The 22,645-nt window shown below is 44.8% G+C and overlaps 1 protein-coding gene across 3 annotated transcripts in view; it reads left to right on the forward strand.

The window, feature by feature from the left end:
* The window catches only part of MNAT1 (MNAT1 component of CDK activating kinase), a 191,285-nt gene that overhangs the window by 66,319 nt on the left and 102,321 nt on the right, over positions 1–22,645 (forward strand). For all 3 annotated transcript variants that reach the window (XM_053259488.1, XM_053259507.1, XM_053259497.1), the window contains exons 5-6: positions 3,023–3,163; positions 15,503–15,628. In XM_053259488.1, coding sequence (XP_053115463.1) covers positions 3,023–3,163; positions 15,503–15,628 — 267 coding nt within the window. The remainder of the gene's footprint in view (positions 1–3,022; positions 3,164–15,502; positions 15,629–22,645) is intronic.

A 22,645-nucleotide genomic window follows, 5' to 3' on the forward strand; every position in this document is an offset into this window, starting at 1 on the left:
GATTAAAAAGTGGTTGGAATAAAGCAGGCCAAGCCTGAAAACTAATTTATTTGTTTGTTTGATAGATATATACATACATTTCTATACCGCCCAAAACACAAGTTCTCTGGGTGGTTTACAAAACAATCAAACAACCAATAAAGATTAAAACATTTCAACAATTAAATTAAAAAGTTTCAATTTTTAAAACACAATTAAAACAGTATCTAATTAAAAGCCTGGGTGAACAAATGCGTCTTGACTGCCCCTTTAAAAGTTGTGAGAGATGGGGAGGCTCTTATTTCAGCAGGAAGTGTGTTCCAAAGCTTCGGGGCAGCAATGGAGAAGGCTTGTCCACGAGTAGCCACCAGATGAACCGGTGGCAACTGCAGATGAACTTCTCCAGATGATCTCAGTGGGTGGTGTGGTTTATAGTAAAGAAGATGTTCTCTTAAATACCCAGGGTCCAAGTTGTTTAGGGCTGATAAATGATGCAAATGAAATAATAATTATATATGGCCCTCTTGTTTATAAAGGTAAAGTGTGCCGTCGAGTCAGTGTTGACGCCTGGCGACCACAGAGCCCTGTGGTTGTCTTTGGTAGAATACAGGAGGGGTTTACCATTCCCATCTCCCTCACAGTATGAAATGATGTCTTTTAGCATCTTTCCTATATCGCTACTGCCCGATATAGGTATTTCCTGTAGTCTGGAAACATACCTGTGGGGATTCGAACTGGCAACCTCTGGCTTGCTCGTCAAGTTATTTCCCCACTGCCCCGTTAGGTGGTTCCTCTTGTTTATAGGTCTCATTTAATGGGCCATGGGCCTAGTTATTGCTGTAAAGGTGGGGAAACTGAGCCTTGTCTTGGACACAATGGTAAGCAGTTTTTACTTTCTAGCTGTGGTTAAATTAGAACTCGCATCAACTCCAGCCACAATTTATTGTAGCTGGGAAGGATGGGAGTTGTAGTTCAACTATGGCTGGAGAGCCAAGGTTGCTTACGCCTGCTCTCACTTCTGACTTGGTTCTCCTATTCTTGCGCTGGTGTAGAATGTCTCAAGTGGCACAGCCCATACATTGTTTAAACCATCTAGGCAGAGAGAATGCAGTTCCCTTTTTGCTGCTAGTTTAGGATGTTTGAACCTCTTACGAGAGCCAAAGGCCTAGTTCTCACTGAGGTGGCAAATCTGTATCTGGGCTGTACAACTTGAGGCTGCAGATCAGTGTTCCCACTAATTTTTTTCATCTGTGTGTAGAATAAGTTTTGTTCTGGGTGGCAGTATCAAGGCAGTGTGTGGGCATGGGCATTCAGAATGGGGTCTTCCTGAGTCAAATTGGGTGGGATTGAAAATTAACTGAGCAGACATTTAAAAAGTGTGTGTATTTGTGTGTGCGTACGCCTTATTTTATTTTATTTTATTTATTATTTATTGTTAAATGTATATACTGCCTTTCATTAAAACAATCCCAAGGCGGTTCACAGAATTTTTTTTAAAAGACTATAAAAATACACAATTAAAATATTGCTAAAATATAAAAACTTGAGTCTGACTAAAGATTTAAAATACAAACATAAAATAACCATACAAAATACAATGTACAAAGAAGCAGCAATAGAGACAATCATTATTTATTTATGCCTTAGAGGGAACACTAACATTAGGAGAGGAGAGCTGGTCTTGTGGTAGCAGGCATGACTTGTTCCCTTAGCTAAGCAGGATCTGCCCTGGTTGCATATGAAAGGGAGACTAGAAGTGTGAGCACTGGAAGATATTCCCCTCAGGGGATGGAGCCGCTCTGGGAAGAGCATCAGAAGGTTCCCTCCCTGGCAGCATCTCCAAGATAGGGGCTGAGAGAGATTCCTGCCTGCAACCTTGGACAAGTTGCTGCCAGTCTGTGTCGACAATACTGAGCTAGATAGACCAATGGTCTGACTCAGTTTATGGCAGCTTCCTATGTTCTATGTCCCCATGTTCTACCATTGCCTTAGAGGGAGCACTGCTGCAGATGGGGGCTCATGTGACTGAAACCAACAGTTCCTGCACATAGAAAACTAGCAGGTCAGAGACGAGGGTTGTAGCCTAGCTTAAGTGTGGAGGTTACATGAAACACAACGAGCCTTGTACCCAAGAGGGATGCGGGCGTGCTGCTTGTGAAATGCTCACCAGTCCATCAGTGCTCCTAGCCAAAGCATGGCAACAATGCCAACAATGCTCTGTGTCATTGCTGCTGAGCCCAGCTGGCGGTCGGGTGCAGCAGCAGTGACCAGACCCCTGCTCACTGAGGCACCTTTTAAAGTGGCGATTCTCTTTATTGAGCAGGGGGGGAACAACTGGCCCTATCCATCCCCAGCACAACATCCCTCTAGTGGCTGTTGCTGGTGCTTAACCTTATGTTTCTTTTTAGATTGTGAGCCCTTTGAGGACAGGGGACCATCTCTATCTATCTATCGATCTATACTGCTTTGCAAACTTTTTTTGAAAAGCGGTAGTAGTAGTAGAATGTGTTTGGCACAGAGCCTCCCATGGCTTCACCAGGAGCAGCAACGGAGAGGTGAGTGTCGCACAACCAGCACACCTGCATCCCTCTTGAGAGTACCGCTCTCTGCTCTGTTTGTAAGCCAGGGATTTTTGTTTTGTAATGTATAGGCTAGAGCAGGGTTTCTTAACTTTGGGCCCCCAGATGTTTTTGGACTACAGCTCCCATCATCCTCAGCCACAAAGGCCATGTCTGGGGATGATGGGAGTTGTAGTCCAGCAACATCTGGGGGCTCACAGTTAAGAAACCCTGGGCTAGAGTGTTGTTTAATCACATCAGCTCTCCCTTGCAATCTGACGTGGTATAGTCCAAACAAAGGCTTACTACCCCAGGGGGAACTAGACCTTGCTGATGTCCCACCAATCCTGTCAAACATTTTGATTTAGTGGCTGCTTTACCAGTTGTTGTTTTTTTTTTTTAATAACTTGTAGAAATGTGCCTCTCTAGAGAATCTGGATTTGTTTCTCCCAGAAGTGCTTACAATTGTTGGTTGTGCATCTTAGTCTCGAGAGCAAGAGGAGCTTGAAGAGGCGCTGGAAGTTGAGCGGCAGGAGAATGAGCAGAGGCGGCTCTTCATCCAGAAGGAGGAGCAAATGCAGCAGCTCTTAAAAAGGAAGAACAAGCAGGAGCTTCTGGATAAACTGGTAGGTCGTGAAGGGCCTGGATTTTTGAGTGCCTCCCCATCACTTCATCCCAGAGTGAGCGATACGATCGGTTGTAGTCCCATCTCTGACACCGCCAAAGGGCTGGATCACCTTCCTTGTGGGGTAATAAGAGCTTTTTAGTTTAGGAAAAAAGGGACTAAGGGGAGACATGAGAGAAGTTCCCCCTGCTAACTGAGAAAGAGGCACCTTGTAAAGTTGTGGCTCTCTTATATTAAGCAGGGGGAGAGCAACTGTCCCAATCCCACCCCAGCACAGCATCCTTCCAGTGAGTGTTGCTGGTGTCTACCTTATTTTTCTGTTTAGATAGCGAGCCCTATTATTTCCCTCTGTAAACCGCTTTGAGAACTTTTGTTGAAAAGCGGTACATAAGTAGGAGTAGGTTTAGAGTGTGGAGTTGTAGTGTGGAGAAAGTGAATAGGGTGAAGTTTTTAATCCCTCTCTCAAAACATGAGGAGCAGGCGTTGTGCCATGAAACTGCTTGCCAGGACATGGGGTGGGGGGTGGGGGCTGAAAAAATGACGTACTTTTTCCTACGTGCGTGATTAAGCTATGGAATTCTCTGCCACCCGATGTGGCGACGGCCACCAACTTGGATGACTTTAAGTGGGGCTTAGACAAATTCATGGAGGACAACTCTTATCCATGCTGATGGCTATAGGCTACCTCCATGTTTAGGGGCAGGATGCCTCTGAATACCAGTTGCAGAGGAGCAGTGGCAGGAGAGGGGGCATGCCTTCATCTCTTGGTTGTGTACCTTCCCAAGGCATCTGGTGGGCCAATGTGGGAAACAGGGTGCTGGACTAGGTAGCTGGGCGTTGGGCCTCGTCCAGCAAGGCTATTCAAATGTTCTTTATACCAGAGTGCTGATCCTTCAGCAGTGGATGCCCACTTCTAGCATAAAGTAAAGTGTGCCATCGAGCCAATTTCAACTCCTGGCGCCCACAGAGCCCTGTGGTTTTCTTTGATAGAATACAGGAAGGGTTTACCATGGCCTCCTCCCACACAGTATGAGATGATGCCTTTCCCATAGTCTGGGAAACATACCGGCAGGGATCTGAACCGGCAACCTTCTGCTTGTCAGTCAAGCATTTCCCTGCTGCGCCGCTTAAGGTGGTACTTCTAGCGTAGACATTCTCTTTTAATGGCTTAGCACAGGGGTTCTCAGACTTGGGTCTCCAGATGTTGTTGGACAACAACTCACATCATTCCTGGTCACAATGACCAAAGGCCTTAGGGACCCAAATCTGTAGATTAGGCTGAGTGCCAAGATAACCCAGCGAGTTTCATGACAGAGCAGAGACATGAACCCTAATATCCTGGTCCAAGTGAAAGGCTTCCAAAGGCAGCCGCGGGCAGGGTTGACGAGAGGGCACCTTGCTGGTGCTGACGCGGTTCTAAACCCCGGCGCTCCCCCCAGCAGTGTGGCTCACATGGTGGCGGCACAGTTCCAGCCTCCACTCATGCCACGCTGGAGTTTTGAGGAGCCACCAGTGGCAAATTGCCCCTGACCCCACCGGCTGCCCTCAGAAGACTTTTAAGGGCAGGATTCCCCTTTACAAGCATAGCCCCTCGACTACGGGTGGAATCAGTTCGATCGAATGGACCAAACCGTGGGTCGGTTCAACCGAACTGGTTCACGGACCGGTAGCTCAGTTTGAATACAAACCAAACTGCAAAAAACAGTTCCGTACACACCCCTAGTGTGGAACTTCAGCGAAGGAGTTCCTAATCGCTGCTGATGACTCCACTGCTACTGGAGGAGGTGAAGCATGACTCTGGCAATTCTTAAATGAATACGATGAACCAAAGTCCAACCAAATTCCCCTAAATGGTTTGTATAGATATGAATAAAATGGCTCTCTGTCCCCAAAGGGCTCACAGTCTAAAAAAAACACCCCTAAGCTAGACATCAGCTTCAACCACTGGAGGGATGCTGTGCTGGGGATGGATAGAGCCAGTTGCTCTCCCTCTGCTAAATAAAGAAAATTGCCACTTTTAAAAGGTGCCTCTTTGCTCAGTTAGCAGAGGAGATATATCATTTACCTATATTTCTGTACAGGGTTGTTCTTAAGAATATTAGACTGAAAAAGAAAGACACAAACTTTTAGCTTCCCTGTCTGGCTTCACGATCCAATCCGAATGTCTTTCCAGTACAGTTGTTCCTCTGTTTTACTCTGTTGTCCATAACCTTCACTTTCCCTTTATCTACTCGTATATGTTCCAAATTCATCTTCCTCCCTCCCCCTCCCCACCTGAAACTTTCTAGTGTTTTACTTTTATAGTCCTGTCCAGTTCTTTCTGTATTTCATTTCTGCTCTAATTTCTTCCTTCCTATGGGAAGGCTGAGAACCTGAACTTCGTGTCTGACCCTGAGGGATATCCACTGAAATGGAAGGAGGTTGGTGTCAGGTGATTTAAGAGGTCTAAGAGGACTATTTACAGTCCTGGGGGGGCTATATACTAAAGGAGATGACCATGCAGGAGTAAGGGGCATGTGGGTCTTCTACAGGATCCTTTTAAAATAAGGGGTGTTCCGTTCTTTTTTCCTTTAGGCCATGGGCCTAGATATCCAGGCATGCATCTTGTCTAAACTTTGGAACATATGTGTTAATTAGGGGTGTGCACGGAACCGCCAATTGCGGTCCGGCACTGGGGTGGGGGGGGTCCCTTTAAGAGCGGTGGGAGGGTTTACTTACCCCTCCCGCCGCTTTCCCGATCTTTCGCCGTAATCCGTAGAGTAATTGGGGCAGCAGGACACCTCCCTGCCGCCCCTTCCTTTCCCTGCCTTCTCAGCAGGAAAACAAGCTCACAGTCGGTGATTCGATGAACTGCTGGCTGGGAAAGGGAAGCTCTGCTGGGTCTGAGGGGCCATCGTTCTTGGCATTGGCCCTGCCCCCTTGCATCTGACGTCAGGCACGGGGGTGTGTGTGTCATGGGAGACACATACGCTTTGGGCACGCTATGGTAAAGCCTAGCAGGTGGGGGAGCCGCCAGAGGACTTTGTCCTTCGGCCACACGCCGCAGTCAAGCTGCCAACACCCCTGCCCTTCCTACAACACTCCTGTCCTTCCTGCAAAGCTTTTCAGACTGAGTCCTCTCTAAGTGGGTTACTTGTAAAGGAGATAGAGAGAACCCCATTTCCCCTCCCCTCCATTATGTCTGTCACTAAGTTTGGTAATTTTGTTATGTGTCCATTGTCCTAGATCTTTGGGCTAGTCCCAGTATCCATAAACAATGTGTGAAGGCTTGAGTATCATCTGCAGGAGTCATTCTTCAACTTGGGTCCCCAGATGTTTTTGGACTACAGTTCCCATCATCTCAGCTGCCATGGCCAGATGGGAGCTGTAGAGGCTATTCTCACGATCAGGCGAAATCGGGCTGGGGGAGCCTAGCCCGATTTTGCCTGATCGTGGGAAACACCGGTCTCGCAGCCGAATCCCGGTCTCACGAAAGCGGGTCTCCCGCTTAGATAGCCCTCCCCTAAGCCCATGTTAGTGGAGCGAGCGCTCCGCTACCGGGCTTTCCGGTTGTGTGTGTTGCCGTGCTGCAGTTCCGCGGCAACTCATGAGTAGACCTCCCCAGCGGGAGGCTGAAAAGCCGCCTCCCCGCTTGGGGGTCTCTCCAATATGCCTTGCGCGCTCGCGCAGGGCATGCTGGAGCTTCCAGGGGTCATGTGGCCCCTGATCCTCCCAGCCCCCGCCGGCTCCGTAACGGAGCCGGTAGTCATGTGGACGGCCACTTCGGCCACCCGGAGCAGACTGACTACTTGTCTGCGGGGAGAGTGGGCTAAGCTCACTCTCCCTGCTAACCCTCCCCAGGCTCTTCTCACCCAATCGTGAGAAGAGCCTCGTAGTCTAATAACATCTGGGGACACAGTTGGAGAGCCCTTGTCTTAACAGATCTACTGCAAATCACCCAGAGATCTACTGTTAGATCTGGATATGCTATATTTCTGCCCTCCATCCCCATTAGACATAGTCTGACTATGAAGGTCAACTCATAACAATTCTGTTGCTAACAGTTTATTTCATTTCATGGCTTAAGAGTGGGGAAGGGAGAGGAGGGGTTGACTGAGTCACTAAAGTGTTTCCAACTCAGCTTTAAATGCCCTTTTAATTTAGTTGGGGCGAACATTGTTTTCTTACCCAGCAGTTGGTTTTACTGGAAATCCATTTTGCCAGATGGCTTGCAAAAAGGAGCAGTTATAAATAATCTTTATAACATGACCAAAATAGGTAATTTAACGACGTTTGTGCACGCTCCGCTACTAAACATATCTAAATATGTTGTTAATGATGGAAAGGTAATGCGAAGGGCAGGAGAGAGTAGGTTTTTGTTTGTGCTCTTGCGGTTCTTTTTCCTTCTTTAAAGGGATATTCTCAGACTTCGAGCCCCAATTCACATTTTTAAACATCAAGATTTTATTTTATGGATATTTTTTTAAAAAAATCTTTTGTTAATGTTAGAAATTACCTACATTCTTCAGAAATGTGGGCTTCCATTCTCATGTGGAATTTAAATAGTACAGGAGACCCTCATTATTTGCGGGTTCTCCATTCGCGGTTTCTGGCATTCAGGGACAGGTCATAAGGACCTGGTTTAAGTTTTTGCTGGGGTAAATTCCAGCTGTTTTCAGCTCTTCACGGTTCCTGAGGGGCCAGAAGTGACTTCGGTGGCATTTCCACCCTGGAGGCCGTGCAGAGTCATTTTGTAGCTCTTAAAAACACAACACACACACACATACACAAAAAATCAGAGTGTTTAGGGTACATTGCTGGATAGCAAGATATTGTGCTGTATCCCACCCACCCACCCCCCCGGCTGCTTTTTTGGTCACTTTTTGGATATTTTAGCACATTTCAGTGTGCTGAGGAACCTAGCTGCCCAGTTCCTAAAGGCTCAAGGTTTCTTTTTTTGCACTTCCATTTTCACAATGATAGGCAAGAACGGAAGCTCCGCAAAAAAAGAGGGCCTCCTGTATTACATAATGAAAAGACTGTGCTGATTATTTTTTAAAATACATACTTTTCAAATTCCTCAGACATAGTCTGTAAATATGCAAATAATAGCGCAGTTGCTAGGAACTTAAGAAGAGCAGTGGCGTTGTGATGCTGGTCCAATCCTATGTTCAAATTGGCTGCTACTGTGCTCACTCGCTGCTGCTGGCCTCCACGGCCCTGTCCACAGTGTTGTATAATGACATCATAACCTGGAGCCAGGTCTTGATGTCGTTATACTGTGCCATGCTGACTGTGCTGAATTGGCTCGCATGGGCCATCACCCATCAGGAAGGAAGGTTGAACAGGTGAGAGGGAGAGAAGACTGGTGGGCCTGGAGTGGGTGAGGGCCCCAGTGTGGAAATGGCAAATGGCATTTTAAAACTGCATTTTAACAACTTCAGCTCTTGGTCCTTGTCAAATCATTAGTGTGTTGATGACGGGGTGGAGTGCACTGTGTTTATCTGAGTTCCCAAAGAGAAGATTAGCAAAGTGACTTCTCTTATGCAAGAAAGGAGTTAACTATTTCCCTTGTGAAGGTCTGATGTGCCAACATAGTGGGAGAGTATTTGGCTAGTTAGCAGGTACCCTGCTAACTGGGCAAAGAGGCACCTTTTACCATGGCGATTCTCTTTATTCAGCAGGGGGAGAGTAACTGGCCCTATCCACCCCCAGCACAATACCTCCAGTGACTGTTGCTGGTGTCTGTCTTGTGTTTCCTTTTAGAAGGTGAGCCCTTTGGGGACAGGGATCCATCTTATTTATTTATTATTTCTCTGTGTAAACGGCCTTGAGCCATTTTTGGAAGGGTGGTATAGAAATCAAATAAATAACAACAACAACAACGCCCAGTGAGGCACTACCTTGGCGTGGTTGTGGGGCTTGCGTGCTCTGAGGAAGGTGAGAGCTATGCCAGAGGTCCAACCATACTGGACAGGTCTCACCAGAGGAGCCAGACGAAGTGTGCTTCTCCCATCAACAATATGGTGAGACGTAACTTTAATAAATCTATACCGGATTGGTCGTCGCCTGGGTCAACAAGGACTGCGCCAGGTGCTGAAGTCCCTGGACATCTGGTGGCAAGTGGGCAACAGGACTCAGGATCTTCAGTTGAGCAACCAGGGCTGAAGACAGCAAAGTTACTGGAAGAAACGTCGCTTAACCGAAAAAAATATACGAAAAATGCCAACAAGGAAATAATGATCTGCTATTACAAGTTTAGTCCAATTAGAAGAGGTTATTTAAAAAGAATGTACCAAATTTGGAAAGAGAAGCATCCAGATACAGAAATAACAGAACAAAGGCTAGCAGACCAGAGAAGATTCATAATCAGAAATAAAGTATTCCCAGAAGTTGAGCTGGAAGAACTGCAAAGAGCAACACAGGCTCAAGATATGGAAGAAGAATTACCACCAACAGAAGAAGTTGCTAAGGCGCAGGTGGAGGAGGTGTTGGAAATCGAGGATGCCACTGTTGCTGAACTGTTTCAAAATCAAAACCAGACAACCTGCCCTTTGCCTTCACCTCAAAAACCCAAATGCCGTTTAACAGAAAAGCAAGAAGAACTAAAGCAAAAAATAACTGAGCACATGAATCAAACAACCACCAGGGTTTGACTTCCAGCTCTAAAAACAGTTGCCAAAAAACAACTTGCTCAGGCATTAAAAGATGTCTCTGCTGCACTTGCAGAAATAACAACCAATAATTTGCAAGAAACAAACCAACTAATATACAGTGCAGAAACAATAACAACACAAGAGCTCAGATATAAGATCAGTGGACCTGTAAAAAAAGAAAGTAGTACATCACCTACATGGAAGATTAGATTAGAAAATAAAATCACCAGGCTTAGATCGGATGCTAGTAAATTGGAAGATATGAAAGACAAGAAGCTGAAGAATGAAAACACCAAACAGTATCTGATCCAAAAATACCACCTAGATTCAAGGAAAATGAGAGAGGTCCTGGAAATAATAAAGCAGCAAATAACAACAGTGTCAAAGAAGATTAGCAGATACGAAGCCAGAATTACACAACACAGGCAGAATCTCCAATTCCAGTCGAATCAGAGACGTTTCTACCAAAGCACAGAAAGAGAAACTGCAAGAAACGTAGAAACACAAAATAAAGAAAAAACAGTGCAATTCTGGCGGAAATTATGGGACAATCCAATAGATTATAATAAAAAAGCAGGCTGGATGAAAGAGGTCAAAAAATGTAACCAACTAATGCAAGATCTAATAATAACGTCAGAATTAATAAGTGAAAGAGCAAAGAAAATTAAAAAATGGACTGCACCAGGCGATGATGAACTGTATGGCTTTTGGCTTAAACACCTAACAAGCCTTCATAAACAACTATCAAAACAGTTCAATCACATTTTGCAAGGAGGTGATATTGAACAATGGCTAACAACTGGGAAAACTCATCTCATCATGAAAGACCCAGCAAAAGGTGCAGTTCCAAGTAATTATAGGCCGATAACCTGCCTGCCAACCATGTTCAAATTATTAACTGGAATAATAGCAGAGGAAGTGATGCAACACTTATTAACTAACAAACAGCTTCCAGTTGAACAGAAAGGAAATTGTCCGAACACCAGAGGCACAAAAGACCAGCTGCTGATTGACAAAATGATTTTAGAAAATTGCAAGAGAAGAAAAACCAATCTAAGTGTTGCATGGATTGACTACACGAAAGCCTTCGACTCATTGCCTCACACATGGATACTAAAATGTTTAGAAACAACTGGTGTCAGCAAAAACATCCATATATATATATATATTTAAAGCAATGAGCATGTGGAGTACACAGTTAATAATCAATGGTGAGACACTTGGAAAGGTTAGCATTAGAAGCGGCATTTTCCAAGGGGACTCACTATCCCCTCTGTTGTTTGTAATCGCCATGAACCCACTTTCACAAATACTAAACAGAACAGGCCTCGGATACCAAACATCTAAAACATCAATTAAAATCAACCATCTGCTGTACATGGACGATCTGAAGTTGTATGGAAAGTCCCAGTCAGAAATCGAATCACTGCTAAACACTGTCCGTATATTCAGTAGCGATATAGCAATGGAGTTTGGACTAGACAAGTGTGCTGCATTAATAATGAACAGAGGGGTAATAAGAAAAACAGAAGGAATAGAACTGCCCAATGGAAGCAAGATCAAGAACCTGGAAGAGAAAGAACATTACAAATGCTTGGGCATACTCCAGGCTGATAACATCGCACACACTGAAGTTAAAAGAAAAATTGGAAGCGAATACATCAGGAGAGTTAGAAAAATCCTCAAGTCCAGACTCAATGGCGGGAACACCATACAAGCCATAAACACCTGGGCTATGCCTGTTATCAGATACACGGCAGGAATAATAGACTGGACCCAGGCAGAGCTAGAGACGCTAGATCGTAAGACCAGGGAAATCATGACCATCAATCATGCTCTGCACCCCCGCAGTGATGTAGATAGGCTATACCTCCCTCACAGCTCAGGTGGAAGAGGAATGCTGTAAGTCCATCAAACAGTCGAGGAGGAGAAAAGAGGCCTTGAAGAATATATCAAGGACAGTGAAGAAGATGCACCTCAAATGGTCAAGTTTGCAAAACTATTCAACACCAATGAAACAAAGCAGGCCTACAAGAAAGAACAAGTCAAGAACCGAGCAGAAAAATGGAAAAATAAGCCCCTGCATGGTCAATATTTGCACAATATAAGTGGAAAATCAGACATCACCAAGACCTGGCAATGGCTTAAGAATGGCAACTTGAAGAAAGAAGCAGAGGGTTTAATACTGGCTGCGCAAGAACAGGCACTAAGAACAAATGCAGTAAGAGCCAAAGTAGAAAAATCCACCACAAACAGCAAGTGCCGCCTTTGTAAAGAAGCAGATGAAACCATGGACCACCTAATCAGCTGTTGTAAAAAGATCGCACAGACTGACTACAAACAAAGGCATGACAAGGTAGCAGGGATGATACACTGGAACATATGCCAAAAATACAAGCTACCTGTAGCCAAAAATTGGTGGGACCATAAAATTGAAAAAGTTGAAGAAAATGAAGATGTAAAAATATTATGGGACTTCCGACCACAAACAGAGAAACATCTGCCACACAATACACCAGATATCACTGTAGTCGAGAAGAAAGAAAAACAAGTTAAAATAATCAACATAGCAATACCAGGGGATAGCAGAAAAGAAGAAAAAGAAATAGAAAAATTCACAAAATACAAAGATCTACAAATTGAAATTGAAAGGCTGGGGCAGAAAAAGATCAAAATAATCCTAGTGGTAATTGGCGCCCTGGGTGCAGTTCCAAAAGACCTTGAAGAGCACCTCAACACCATAGGGGCCACAGAAGTCACCATCAGCCAATTACAAAAAGCAGCTTTACTGGGAACAGCCTATATTCTGCGACGATATCTATAGTAACAGCAACAACATTGATAATAAAATTCAGCCATCCCAGGTCCTTGGGAAGGACTCGATGTCTGGATAAAACAAACCAGTCAATAACACGTGTCTGACTATGTAAATAAACAAACAAATAAATAAATAATAGTTATTTTAGAACAATAGTGCCTGAAAGGCCACCAGGGAGGTGAGCACAAGGATAGTCTTCCTGCAGCCTCTGGTTAAACTTGGCCCTAGAGCCACATTTTCCCGGGCTACATGCGAAGGGACATACCCCTTGAGTTGGCTCATGTGAACCAAATGGTGAGCCTACAACCCTGTAAGTTCTGAAAAGGCAAAAGTGGAAACTACAAGCCTGTAGCTCCAAAACTGGTATAGAGGTGTCTCTGGAAGCCCCCAAGCAAGATATCTCAGTAACAATAGATAGTGTTCTGATTGGGCGTATTGTTTGACCTATCTATTTAATTAAAGCAAAACATCATTTTTGCATGCTGTGCACCAAAGTTTTTAAAGCAGCCAAGTAGTTGAACTGAAATAATTGATTTTGCGAGGGGAGTGGAATCGATAGACACTTAATATGATTTAAAGGTTCTACTGAAATAAATTCAAAGTTTTGCATGGGAAAAATATTTTTATTGAAATTCTCAATAAAGTCATTGTTTCATAAATTCATTAATAATAATGAACTGATGCCAATGCAATATCAGGCAAGTTTGGCAATTTTAGCATGAGTCAGATGATTATTCCTAGGAAGTGTATGACAGAGCATATATGTGATTTTTAGAAATGGAAAATGTTCCACAGGAAAATACAGTATGGGGAAATTTTCAGACCCACCCCCCCCCCCGCCAATTTTAGAAGATGGTCCTATTGAACACATAATATACTAGAATCACTAGTGTATATTCTCCAGTCTCTTCTAGTTTTGTTTATAAAGTCCTAGGAGCTATACAGACCACTGGAGGACAATGATGCTACCCTGACAGATGGAACATAGGAAGCTGCCATTTACTGAGACAGAACGTTGGTCCATCTAGCTCAGTATTGTCTACACAGACTGGCAGCGGCTTCTCCAAGGTTGCAGGCAGGAATCTCTCTCAGCTCTATCTTGGAGATGCTGCCAGGGAGGGAACTTGGGACCTAGATGCTCTTCCCAGAGCGGCTCCATCCCCTGAGGGGAATATCTTACAGTGCTCACACTTCTAGTCTCCCATTCAAATGTAACTAGGGCGGACCCTGATTAGCTAGGGGGACAAGTCATGTTTGCTACCACAAGACCAGCTCTCTTCTCAAAGCAAGGAGAAGATGGATACGAACATAGGAGCTGCCATATACCGAGTCAGACCTTTGGTCTATCGCCCTCAGTATTGTCTACACAGACTGGCGGCAGCTTTTCCAAGATTGCAGACACGAGTCTCTCTCAGCCCTATCCTGGAGAAGCCTGGGAGGGAACTTGGAACCTTTTGCTCTTCCCAGAGCGGTTCCATCTTACAGTGCTCACACTTCTAGTCTCCCATTCATATGCAACCAGGGTGGACCCTGCTTAGCTAAGGGGACAAGTCATGCTTTCTACCACAAGACCAGCTCTGCTCTAAAGGTGAAGGGGGTCACCTGGCAGCGAGGGTTTCCCTGGCACTCCAGCGGTTGACTTCATTGCTCACCCCCTGGAAATCCTCTGCTAGGGTGTGATGGGGAGTTGTAGTACAAACACATCTGGCAACCCACATTTGCAATGCCTTGCAGTAAGGCTCAGATGCATCAGGCAGTGCAGGAGCAGTGCATTGTGGGGCATCTTTGCTGGTGCCAGGCACTCCCTTCTCCCCTTCTTGACTTGGACCTCAGAGACCAAGGGAAAATTTGTGTGCATGGCGGGCAAGTTGGAAGTGAGCAGAATTTGTGACATTGCATAACAGCATTTCTGATCACGTGACACATCTGTTAAGGCATCAGTCTTTGGTTTCAGTTTTCTGACTTTGTGGAGCTTGAGCCAGACTGAGATACCTTTAACTCTGGCCTTAAATGGGCAGGTTTCTTGACCGCAGAGGATTTAGGGGGAGGAAGGGCAGGCAACACAAAAGTGCCATTTTTTTGTCGGCAGTTGCGTAGTTGATGTCATGTCTAGTCCTGGCTGTAAGAGAGTCATTTTTGCTAATAACTTGATTTCTTGTTCTAGGTACGCTGTGTGTTTTTATACACATCAACTGTCCTTCTCCTGTTCTTGCCCAGTCATAAGATTTTAAGTGATTCACTCATTTTAAAGCCATTTTATTGCTTCATGTGCACATGGGCACTTAACTGCCCCCCCAACCCAGTTTGATTGACATGCCAAAAAAAATAGTGCAATGAGAAAATAAATATGCTGTCTGTTGGTTGCATGCACAATAGCCCCATTGTGCAAGGCTAAGCAAGGATCACCTCCAGGCGGCCTCAGGTGAAATCTAATGGGGAAAACAATTTGAAACTGGATGGAGTTCATTGGCCGAAAGAATGTGCCTTAGATAAACATCTGATCCAAGTTAGATGACTTTCTGTGCTGCTTTTTTGTGTGATTAAGTTCTAATTATTATTACTTAAAAAAACATTTGAATACGCATGACTGTGTTTGGCCTTCTGGAATAAAGAGCTTGTTATATTGTCATTTAATGTGGAATCTATAAAAATGGCTGTTTTCAGGTTCTTCTGATTTATGAGGCTAATGCAGCTTTTTCCTATTACCTAAAGTGATCATTTTCTGGTAAACTGGGGATATCGAGCTGTGCCCTCTCCTTCTGAAAAGGACCTTTTGAGATGTAATTTGTGGTCCTAGGATTATGCAGCTCTGGCAGTGGGTTGTTTGCGGCTTTTAGATGTTTGACTCCCTGTTTGTGATTTTGTTTGTTTGTTTGTTTGTTTACAGGAAAGTTCTCATTTGCCTGCCTCCTTGTTGTTAGCCCAGCATAAAGACCGGTCGACACAACTGGAAATGAAGCTGGAATTGCCTAAACCAGTCAAACCAGTGGCATTTTCGACTGGCATCAAAATGGTAAGGCCAGCTGTCTGTCTGTGAGAGTCAGAGGGAAGGATTTTCTGTTTTCTTCGACACAGACGTCAACCCTTTCCCGTCTGAGATTCCAGTGTCCAGATTTTATTGGCTTCTAGCATCACATTGGCCTCTAGGTTCATGCAGCTAAGTCAGGGAGGCCAACCTTGGCCTTCCAGCTGCAGTGGAACTATAATTCCCATCATCACTAGCCACAAGTTATTGTGGCGGAGTGGGAGTTGGAAGTTCAACATCTGGAGGGCCAAGTTCCACCCCTGATTTAAGCACAGTATTCGAATTATAGAATGGTAGAGGTGGAAGGGCCCTTGTAGGCCATCTTATCTAACCCGATGCTCTGTGCAGGAAATCCAGAGCTAGAGTATCCCCAAGGGACGGCTGTCCAGCCTCCACTTGAAGACTTCCCATCACTCCCCTAAGTAAATGGTTCCATTCTCAAACTGCTCTTAGGGTTAAGAAATTTCTCCTAAGGTTCAGTCAAATCTACTCTCCTGTAACTGAAGCCCATCAAATCATGTCCTGTGTTCTGGGACAACAGAGCATAAGTCTTTGGCCTTTTTCTATGTTAAAGTAAAGTGGGCCGTCAAGTCAGTTTCGATTCCTGGCGCCCACAGAGCCCTGTGGTTTTCTTTTGATAGAATACAGGAGGGGTTTACCATTGCCTCCTCCCGCAGAGTATGAGATGATGCCTTTCAGCATCTTCCTATATCGCTGCTGTCCGATAGAGGTGTTGGGAAACATACCAGAGGGGATTTGAACCGGCAACCTTCTGCTTATTAGTCATGCATTTCCCCACAGCGCCATGTTATAGCCCTTCAACTATTTGAAACATGCTACCACAACCCCCCTGGGATTTCTTTTCTCTGGGCTTCATCATACCCAGTTCCTTCGACCTTTCCTCAAGGGTTTCTTTTCCAGTTCCATCCTGACTATTTTAACTGTCCTTCTCTGGACCTGTTTCAGTTGTTCTGCACTCATCTAAAGAGTAGCATTGATAAGTTGACAAAGTACTCAACATGAGGTCTGACGAGTGCAAAGTAAAGTAGAATCATTACGTCTTCATGTCTTGGATTGGATTGATTAATGTAGCTTGGAATTATATTAGCCTTTTTTGTGGCTGCATCACACTGACGACGCGTGTTCATTTTGTGTTTTCATCTGGGCATCAAAATGGAGAACTTTACATTTGACTTGGTTGGATCTCATTTTGTTATGATTTCCCCCAGTTTTTCATTCTGTCAGGTAGTGCCCGTATAATCTGGAAGTGGTGGTACAGCAAACAGATCCCTTTCCTTCAAAATACCTCCAAAGCTGTCTCACGGTGCCAGTTCATGCCGATGGCAGAAGTTGTGTATACAGCACATGGGAAGGTACACCCGTGGGGCTAACTGACTGCAGGCTACTGGAACAGGGATTCTCAACGTTGGGTCCCCAGATGTTATTGGACTTCAGCTCCCATAATCCCCAACTAAAGGCCACTAGGGCTAGGGATTATGGGACTTGAAGTCCAATAACAGCTGGAGACCCAGCGTTGAGAATCTCTGGACTAGAGGTCTTCCAGGGTCCCTTCCAGCTTTGGCTTCTGTGACTCAAGAGAAACCTAAGGGAATACAATATTTTGTCATGTGCTTTTTATATCATTGTGAGAGTCCTCAGAGGCTCTCCCCCCAGGGTCCCAGCTGTCTAAGCTGAGGCAGGTGGCTGTGGAGGGAGTTGCTTTCAGTTGTGGCTCGCTCTGTATGGAACTTTCCCTGCTTTGCCTTTCGACTGCATGGCCCCTCCAATGAATTCCCCAGAGCCCCAAAGGTCATCAGCCACTCCCTCCTCTGTGATCTCTCCCAGAAAGGAAGTGCAGCAATTGAGGCATCTGCACAGAGCACGATGTGTGTGGGGGAGAGAGAGAGCTCCGAGCCTCAGCTTGCTCTCTGCTGCTTCCCCTTCCTAACTGTTGTGTTAGAGACTTGAAAAAACATTGGTCATTATTTGGGGGACTGGTATGATTGAGTTAAATCATCAAAAGTGGGTCCGTGGGCCTGGGCCCTGGATCTTTTGAAGCCCCTAGCAATTTCCCTGGCCTACGCTATCGTTCTGTTGGTGCCAGGCAAAGGTCCTTTTATTTTCCTCGACTTAACATATGATGGGTTTTGAGATTTTCCTCAGCTGATTTTAAAATTTATGTTGTGGTTTTTAAAAAATGGTTTAATTATATTTTGCTTTATCATTTGTGGTGAAGTACCCATCTTGATAATGGCTACTGCAGAGCGTCATATAAATCAAATGAATAAATAATAAATGGGATACTGTGTATGGCAGGGATTCCCCAACTTGATTTGTCAGACTACAACTCCCATCATTCCCAGGCACAATCTTCTCTCTCACTGAGAGGTGAGATTTGGCCATTGTGGCTGGGGATGATGCGAATTGTAGTCCCACGACATCTGGGAAGCGAAGTTGGAGAACCCTTGTGTGTGGCACCAAACCATGCTGATCTCCCCTTTCCACTCAGCTAAAGGAAGAGGATGAACTGAGCTTATCTTGGTCCAGCACTAGAAATTGTTCTTGCTGCTAAGCTCAGTTCAACTTGTGCAACAATAATAAGTAAGGGTGGTGGTTCTGTGCGTGGGTGGAATTCAGCTCGGATTTTCAGGCATGATTTTGCCATTCCTCTGATCAAAGTTTTTAAGATACATTGTGAGCCTGGTCTCTACCACCATGATGGCTAGTGCCACAAAAAAACCTGACTTTCTGCATCCTTGTAACCTTACTGTAGCCCCGCAAGCCACATTAAACCTGCCGAGCTTCTCCATCCAGTCTGCCAGTTATCTGCTCTCTTCCTCCCTCCCTCCCTCCGTCTCCTTTGGCCCCCATAATGTTTCGCTGCTGCTCCTGGCGGCTTGGTTTCCGAGTTGCTGTGGGTTCTTATAATGCTAATGCACAACGTCTCTTAAAATAGCAATGCGCACAGAAGAACCACTGCCAATATGGGCTGTGCAATAATTCGAGCATTTATTTAGAATATCTGTCTACTGAGTATCAATAGAAAGTTCTCAAAGTGACTGACTTAGGTAAAATAGGGCAATAATTTTAAAATGGTCTAAAGCAGGGGCTCTCAAACATGGATCCCCAGATCTCCTTGGACTGCAAATCCCATCATTCTCAGCTGCAGAGGACTGGCAGGGAGTGATGGGGTTTGTAGTCAACATCTGGGGACCCAAGTTTGGTAACTCCTGCTGTAGAGTGTTGAAAGGGTTTCGTGTACATTTCCTCAGAAATCCTTTCAGAAGCCCTGTAAAATAGGCTGATATTATTTATCCCCATATTGCAGATTGGAGGGTAGGGGAGGCCCTGAGGCTGAGACTGTTGAGGCTTGCCTAAAGGCATGTGGTGCATTTGGGACTGAGGTGAGATTTGGATCAGCAGCTTCACGGCTCACACAGATAAACTGGACATTGGCCTAAATGTGTGGCTGCTGCCAAAAGTGGTAGCTGTGTATCTTACCTTCTGTAATGCCTAGTAGAATATACTTCATAGGAACATAAGAACTGCCCTGGTAGATCAGGCCATCTCGTCCAACATCCTGTTTCACACAGTGGCCCACCAAATGCTGCTGGAAGCCTTCAAGGCAGGAGTTGAGGGCGTGCCCTCTCTCCTGCTGTTATTCCCCTGCAACTAGTACTCAGAGGCATCCTGCCTTTGAGGCTGAAGATGGCCTATAGCCCTCCGGCTAATAGCCGTTGATAGAACTCTCCTCCATTTAGTCATCCAAACCCCTCTTCGACATCCAGGTTTTGGCTGTCACCACATCTTGTGGCAGAGAATTCCACAAGTTAATTATGCCTTGTGTAAAAAGGTACCTTCTTTTGTTGGGCCTAAATTTCTTGGCAAGCAATTTCATGGGATGACCCCTAGTTCTAATGTAATGTGAGAGGGAGAATGATTTTTCTTTATCAACTTTCTCCATACCGTGCATGATTTTATAGACCTCTATCATATCTCCCTGCAGTCATCTTTTTTTTTCTAAGCTAAAAAGCCCCAGGTGTTGTACCCTTGCCTCATAAGGAAGGTGCTCTAGGCCCCTGATCATCTTGGTTGCCCTCTTCTGCACCTTTTCCAGTTCTACAATGTCCTTCCATAGGAGTGGTGACCAGAATTGTACGTAGTACTCCAAGTGTGGCCGCACCATAGTTTTGTATAAGGGCATTATAATACTAGCGGTTTTATTTTCAGTCCCCTTTCTAATGATCCCTAACATGGAATTGGGCTCTTTTACAGCTGCCACACATTGAGTCGACACTTTCAACAAGCTTTCAAACAAAAATCCAGCTTCACATATACTTCTCTCCATTGTGAAAACTCCATTTATACCTCCCTCTGTTTCCTGTCTTTCAACAAGTTAGCAATCCACACATGTACTTGTCCCCTTATCCCACGACTGCTAAGTTTCCTCAAGAATCTTTGATGAGGAACTTTGTTGAAAGCTTTTTGGAAGTCCAGGTATACTATGTCAACTGGCTCACCTTTATCCACACACCTGTTGAAACTCTCAGAGAACTTCAAAAGGTTGGTGAGGCAAGATTTACCTTTGCAGAGGCCATGCTGGTTCTTGTCCAGCAGGGCTTGTTCTTCTATGTGCTTAAGAATTTTAACATCATTTCATGCCATGATGGTTTGTGTCCCTTGCCAAGAATATGGGTGGGACACAGAATGTTACAATGTAACTACTACTGATTTATGAAAAAACAAAAACAAAAAACTGTTACTGGACACTTCAGGTCTGGAATACCCTCCCAAGAGAGATCTGCTTGGCCCCATTGTCAGTTGTGAAGGATCCGAAGACATCTCTTTGTTTTAGTTAACAGGGACTTCAATGCTGCTGCTTATCTAGTCTGCTCTTAATGTGTTCCTGTGCACTTGTTTCAAGGTTGCTTATTCTTTTACTTCTGTGGTTATATTCAGACATTATTTTACTGTCTTTTGTTTCAGTAAGCAACAAAGGCAGCTTGCTGCGTGCAAATTAAGCATGTTGTTAACGTAGTTGCTACATTCCTTTCCCCCCATGTAATCAATAACAGATAAAATTAAGAAATCAGTAACAGATAATATGTAAGGAGTGGGTGAAATCAGATGCATGGCTGCCATTTTGGGGAGATGGACATGCATTTAAACCAGTGGTCCAGCTGGGAACCCATGTCTGGGAACCCCGACTCCTAGCATCCCTTGCCACGAGGGCCATCCATTGATAGGATGAGGATAGGAGTTGCAGTCCAGCAACATATGAGGACTGAAGGCTGGGAATCCCTGGTTTAAAATAAAGCCACCATACCTCACTAGTCCACTAACAGGTCAAAGCTATTCTGCCTCTTCCTCCTCTTTGTATGCCAGTCTGCTCTTCTGTAATGAGTAACTTTTCATTTTGGTTCCATTGCAATCCATTATATTGTTTTGAAAACTCTTATTAATAAATTGATACTGTGTAACATTGAACTAATAGACATTCTCATACTCTCCCTCTCTACCTGTTAGCACTCAAAGGTTTGTCTTGTTTGTCTTAACAGATATTTGTTGGTTCCCTGTAGCCAGATGGAGATAATTACTCAATTCAGCAAGTATGCTAATGCCAACTGGAGCGGCATTATCTAAAATGTCAGTCTTATAAAAATGTGTAGAGGTTTGACTCCTGATTCTGCACGAACATTGCAGATAAAGGTAAAGTGTACCCTCAAATCGATTTCTACTCCTGGTGCCCACAGAGCCCTGTAGTTTTCTTTTGGTAGAATACAGGAGGAGTTTAGCATTGCCCCCTCCCACGCAGTATGAGATGATGCCTTTCAGCATCTTCCTATATCGCTGCTGCCCAATATAATACCAGCGGGGATTTGAACCGACAACTTTCTGCTTGTTAGTCATGCATTTCCCCGCTGCAAGATAAAGCAGATTATGAAGTGGCCTTCGCAAATACCTGTGAAGACCACAGTTTTGTATCAGCAGTAGGGGACACTGTGGCTTCCTGAGCATATGAAGCTGCCTTATGCAGGTCCATCTAGCCCAGGGTTGCCTACTCTGATTAGCACAAGGTCTCCAGGATCTTAGGCAGTTAGCGGTCTTTCCCATCAGCTGCTACCTGTGATCTTTTAACTGGAGATGCCAGGGATTGAACATGTGACCGGATGTTATTCCTGGGTACAAGCTCTACAGAATGGACAGGGAATGGAGGACTCTGGGTAGATTAGCACTGTACATCAAAGAAGGGGTAGAATCCAACCAACTAGAAAACCTAGGAGGACTAGATCCTCCACAGAATCGTTATGGGTGACAATACAAGGACTGAAAGGAAATGTGTTACTAGGGATGTTCTATCGCCCTCCAGATCAGAATGCTGGGAATGACCTGAAGACAGAGAGGCAAATCGGAGGGGTGTCAAAGAGAGACAGAGCTGTAATAATGGGTTACTTCAATTGCCCTAACAAGACTGGGCCAGTTCACATGTGGGCATTGATAGGCCAGATTTCTAGACAAGCTAAACGACTGTGCCTTAGAACAGTTGGTCACAGAATCAACCAGAGAAAAGGTGACCTTGGACTTTATCCTGTGTAGTGCCCAGGACCTGGTTTGAGATATCAGCGTTGTAGAACCTTTGGGGAATAGTGACCATAGTGTGATCCAATTCAGCTTATATGTGAGTGGAGCATTGCCAAGGAAGTCCAACACAGATGGACATATGTTGGACTTCAGGAGAGGAAATGAGCGGACTGGTAAAAAGGAAGCTGAAAGGGTCAAATCACTCCAGAAAGCATGGAACTTATTCAAAACCACAATAATAGAAGCTCAGTTGGAATGTACAGGACCTTGATATTTGCGGGGGTTCCATTCCGTGGTGGTACCGTGGATACAGAAACAGTGAATATCGAGGCATTGAGTCAATGGGGAATTGGGGGTTAGGTTCTCTGTTCCCGGGTAAATGAAGGGGGAAATGCTGATTTTTGGCCAAATTCCTTGGGGGAG

This window comes from Hemicordylus capensis, chromosome 1 (assembly GCF_027244095.1).
Source record: "Hemicordylus capensis ecotype Gifberg chromosome 1, rHemCap1.1.pri, whole genome shotgun sequence".
Lineage (NCBI taxonomy): Eukaryota > Metazoa > Chordata > Lepidosauria > Squamata > Cordylidae > Hemicordylus > Hemicordylus capensis.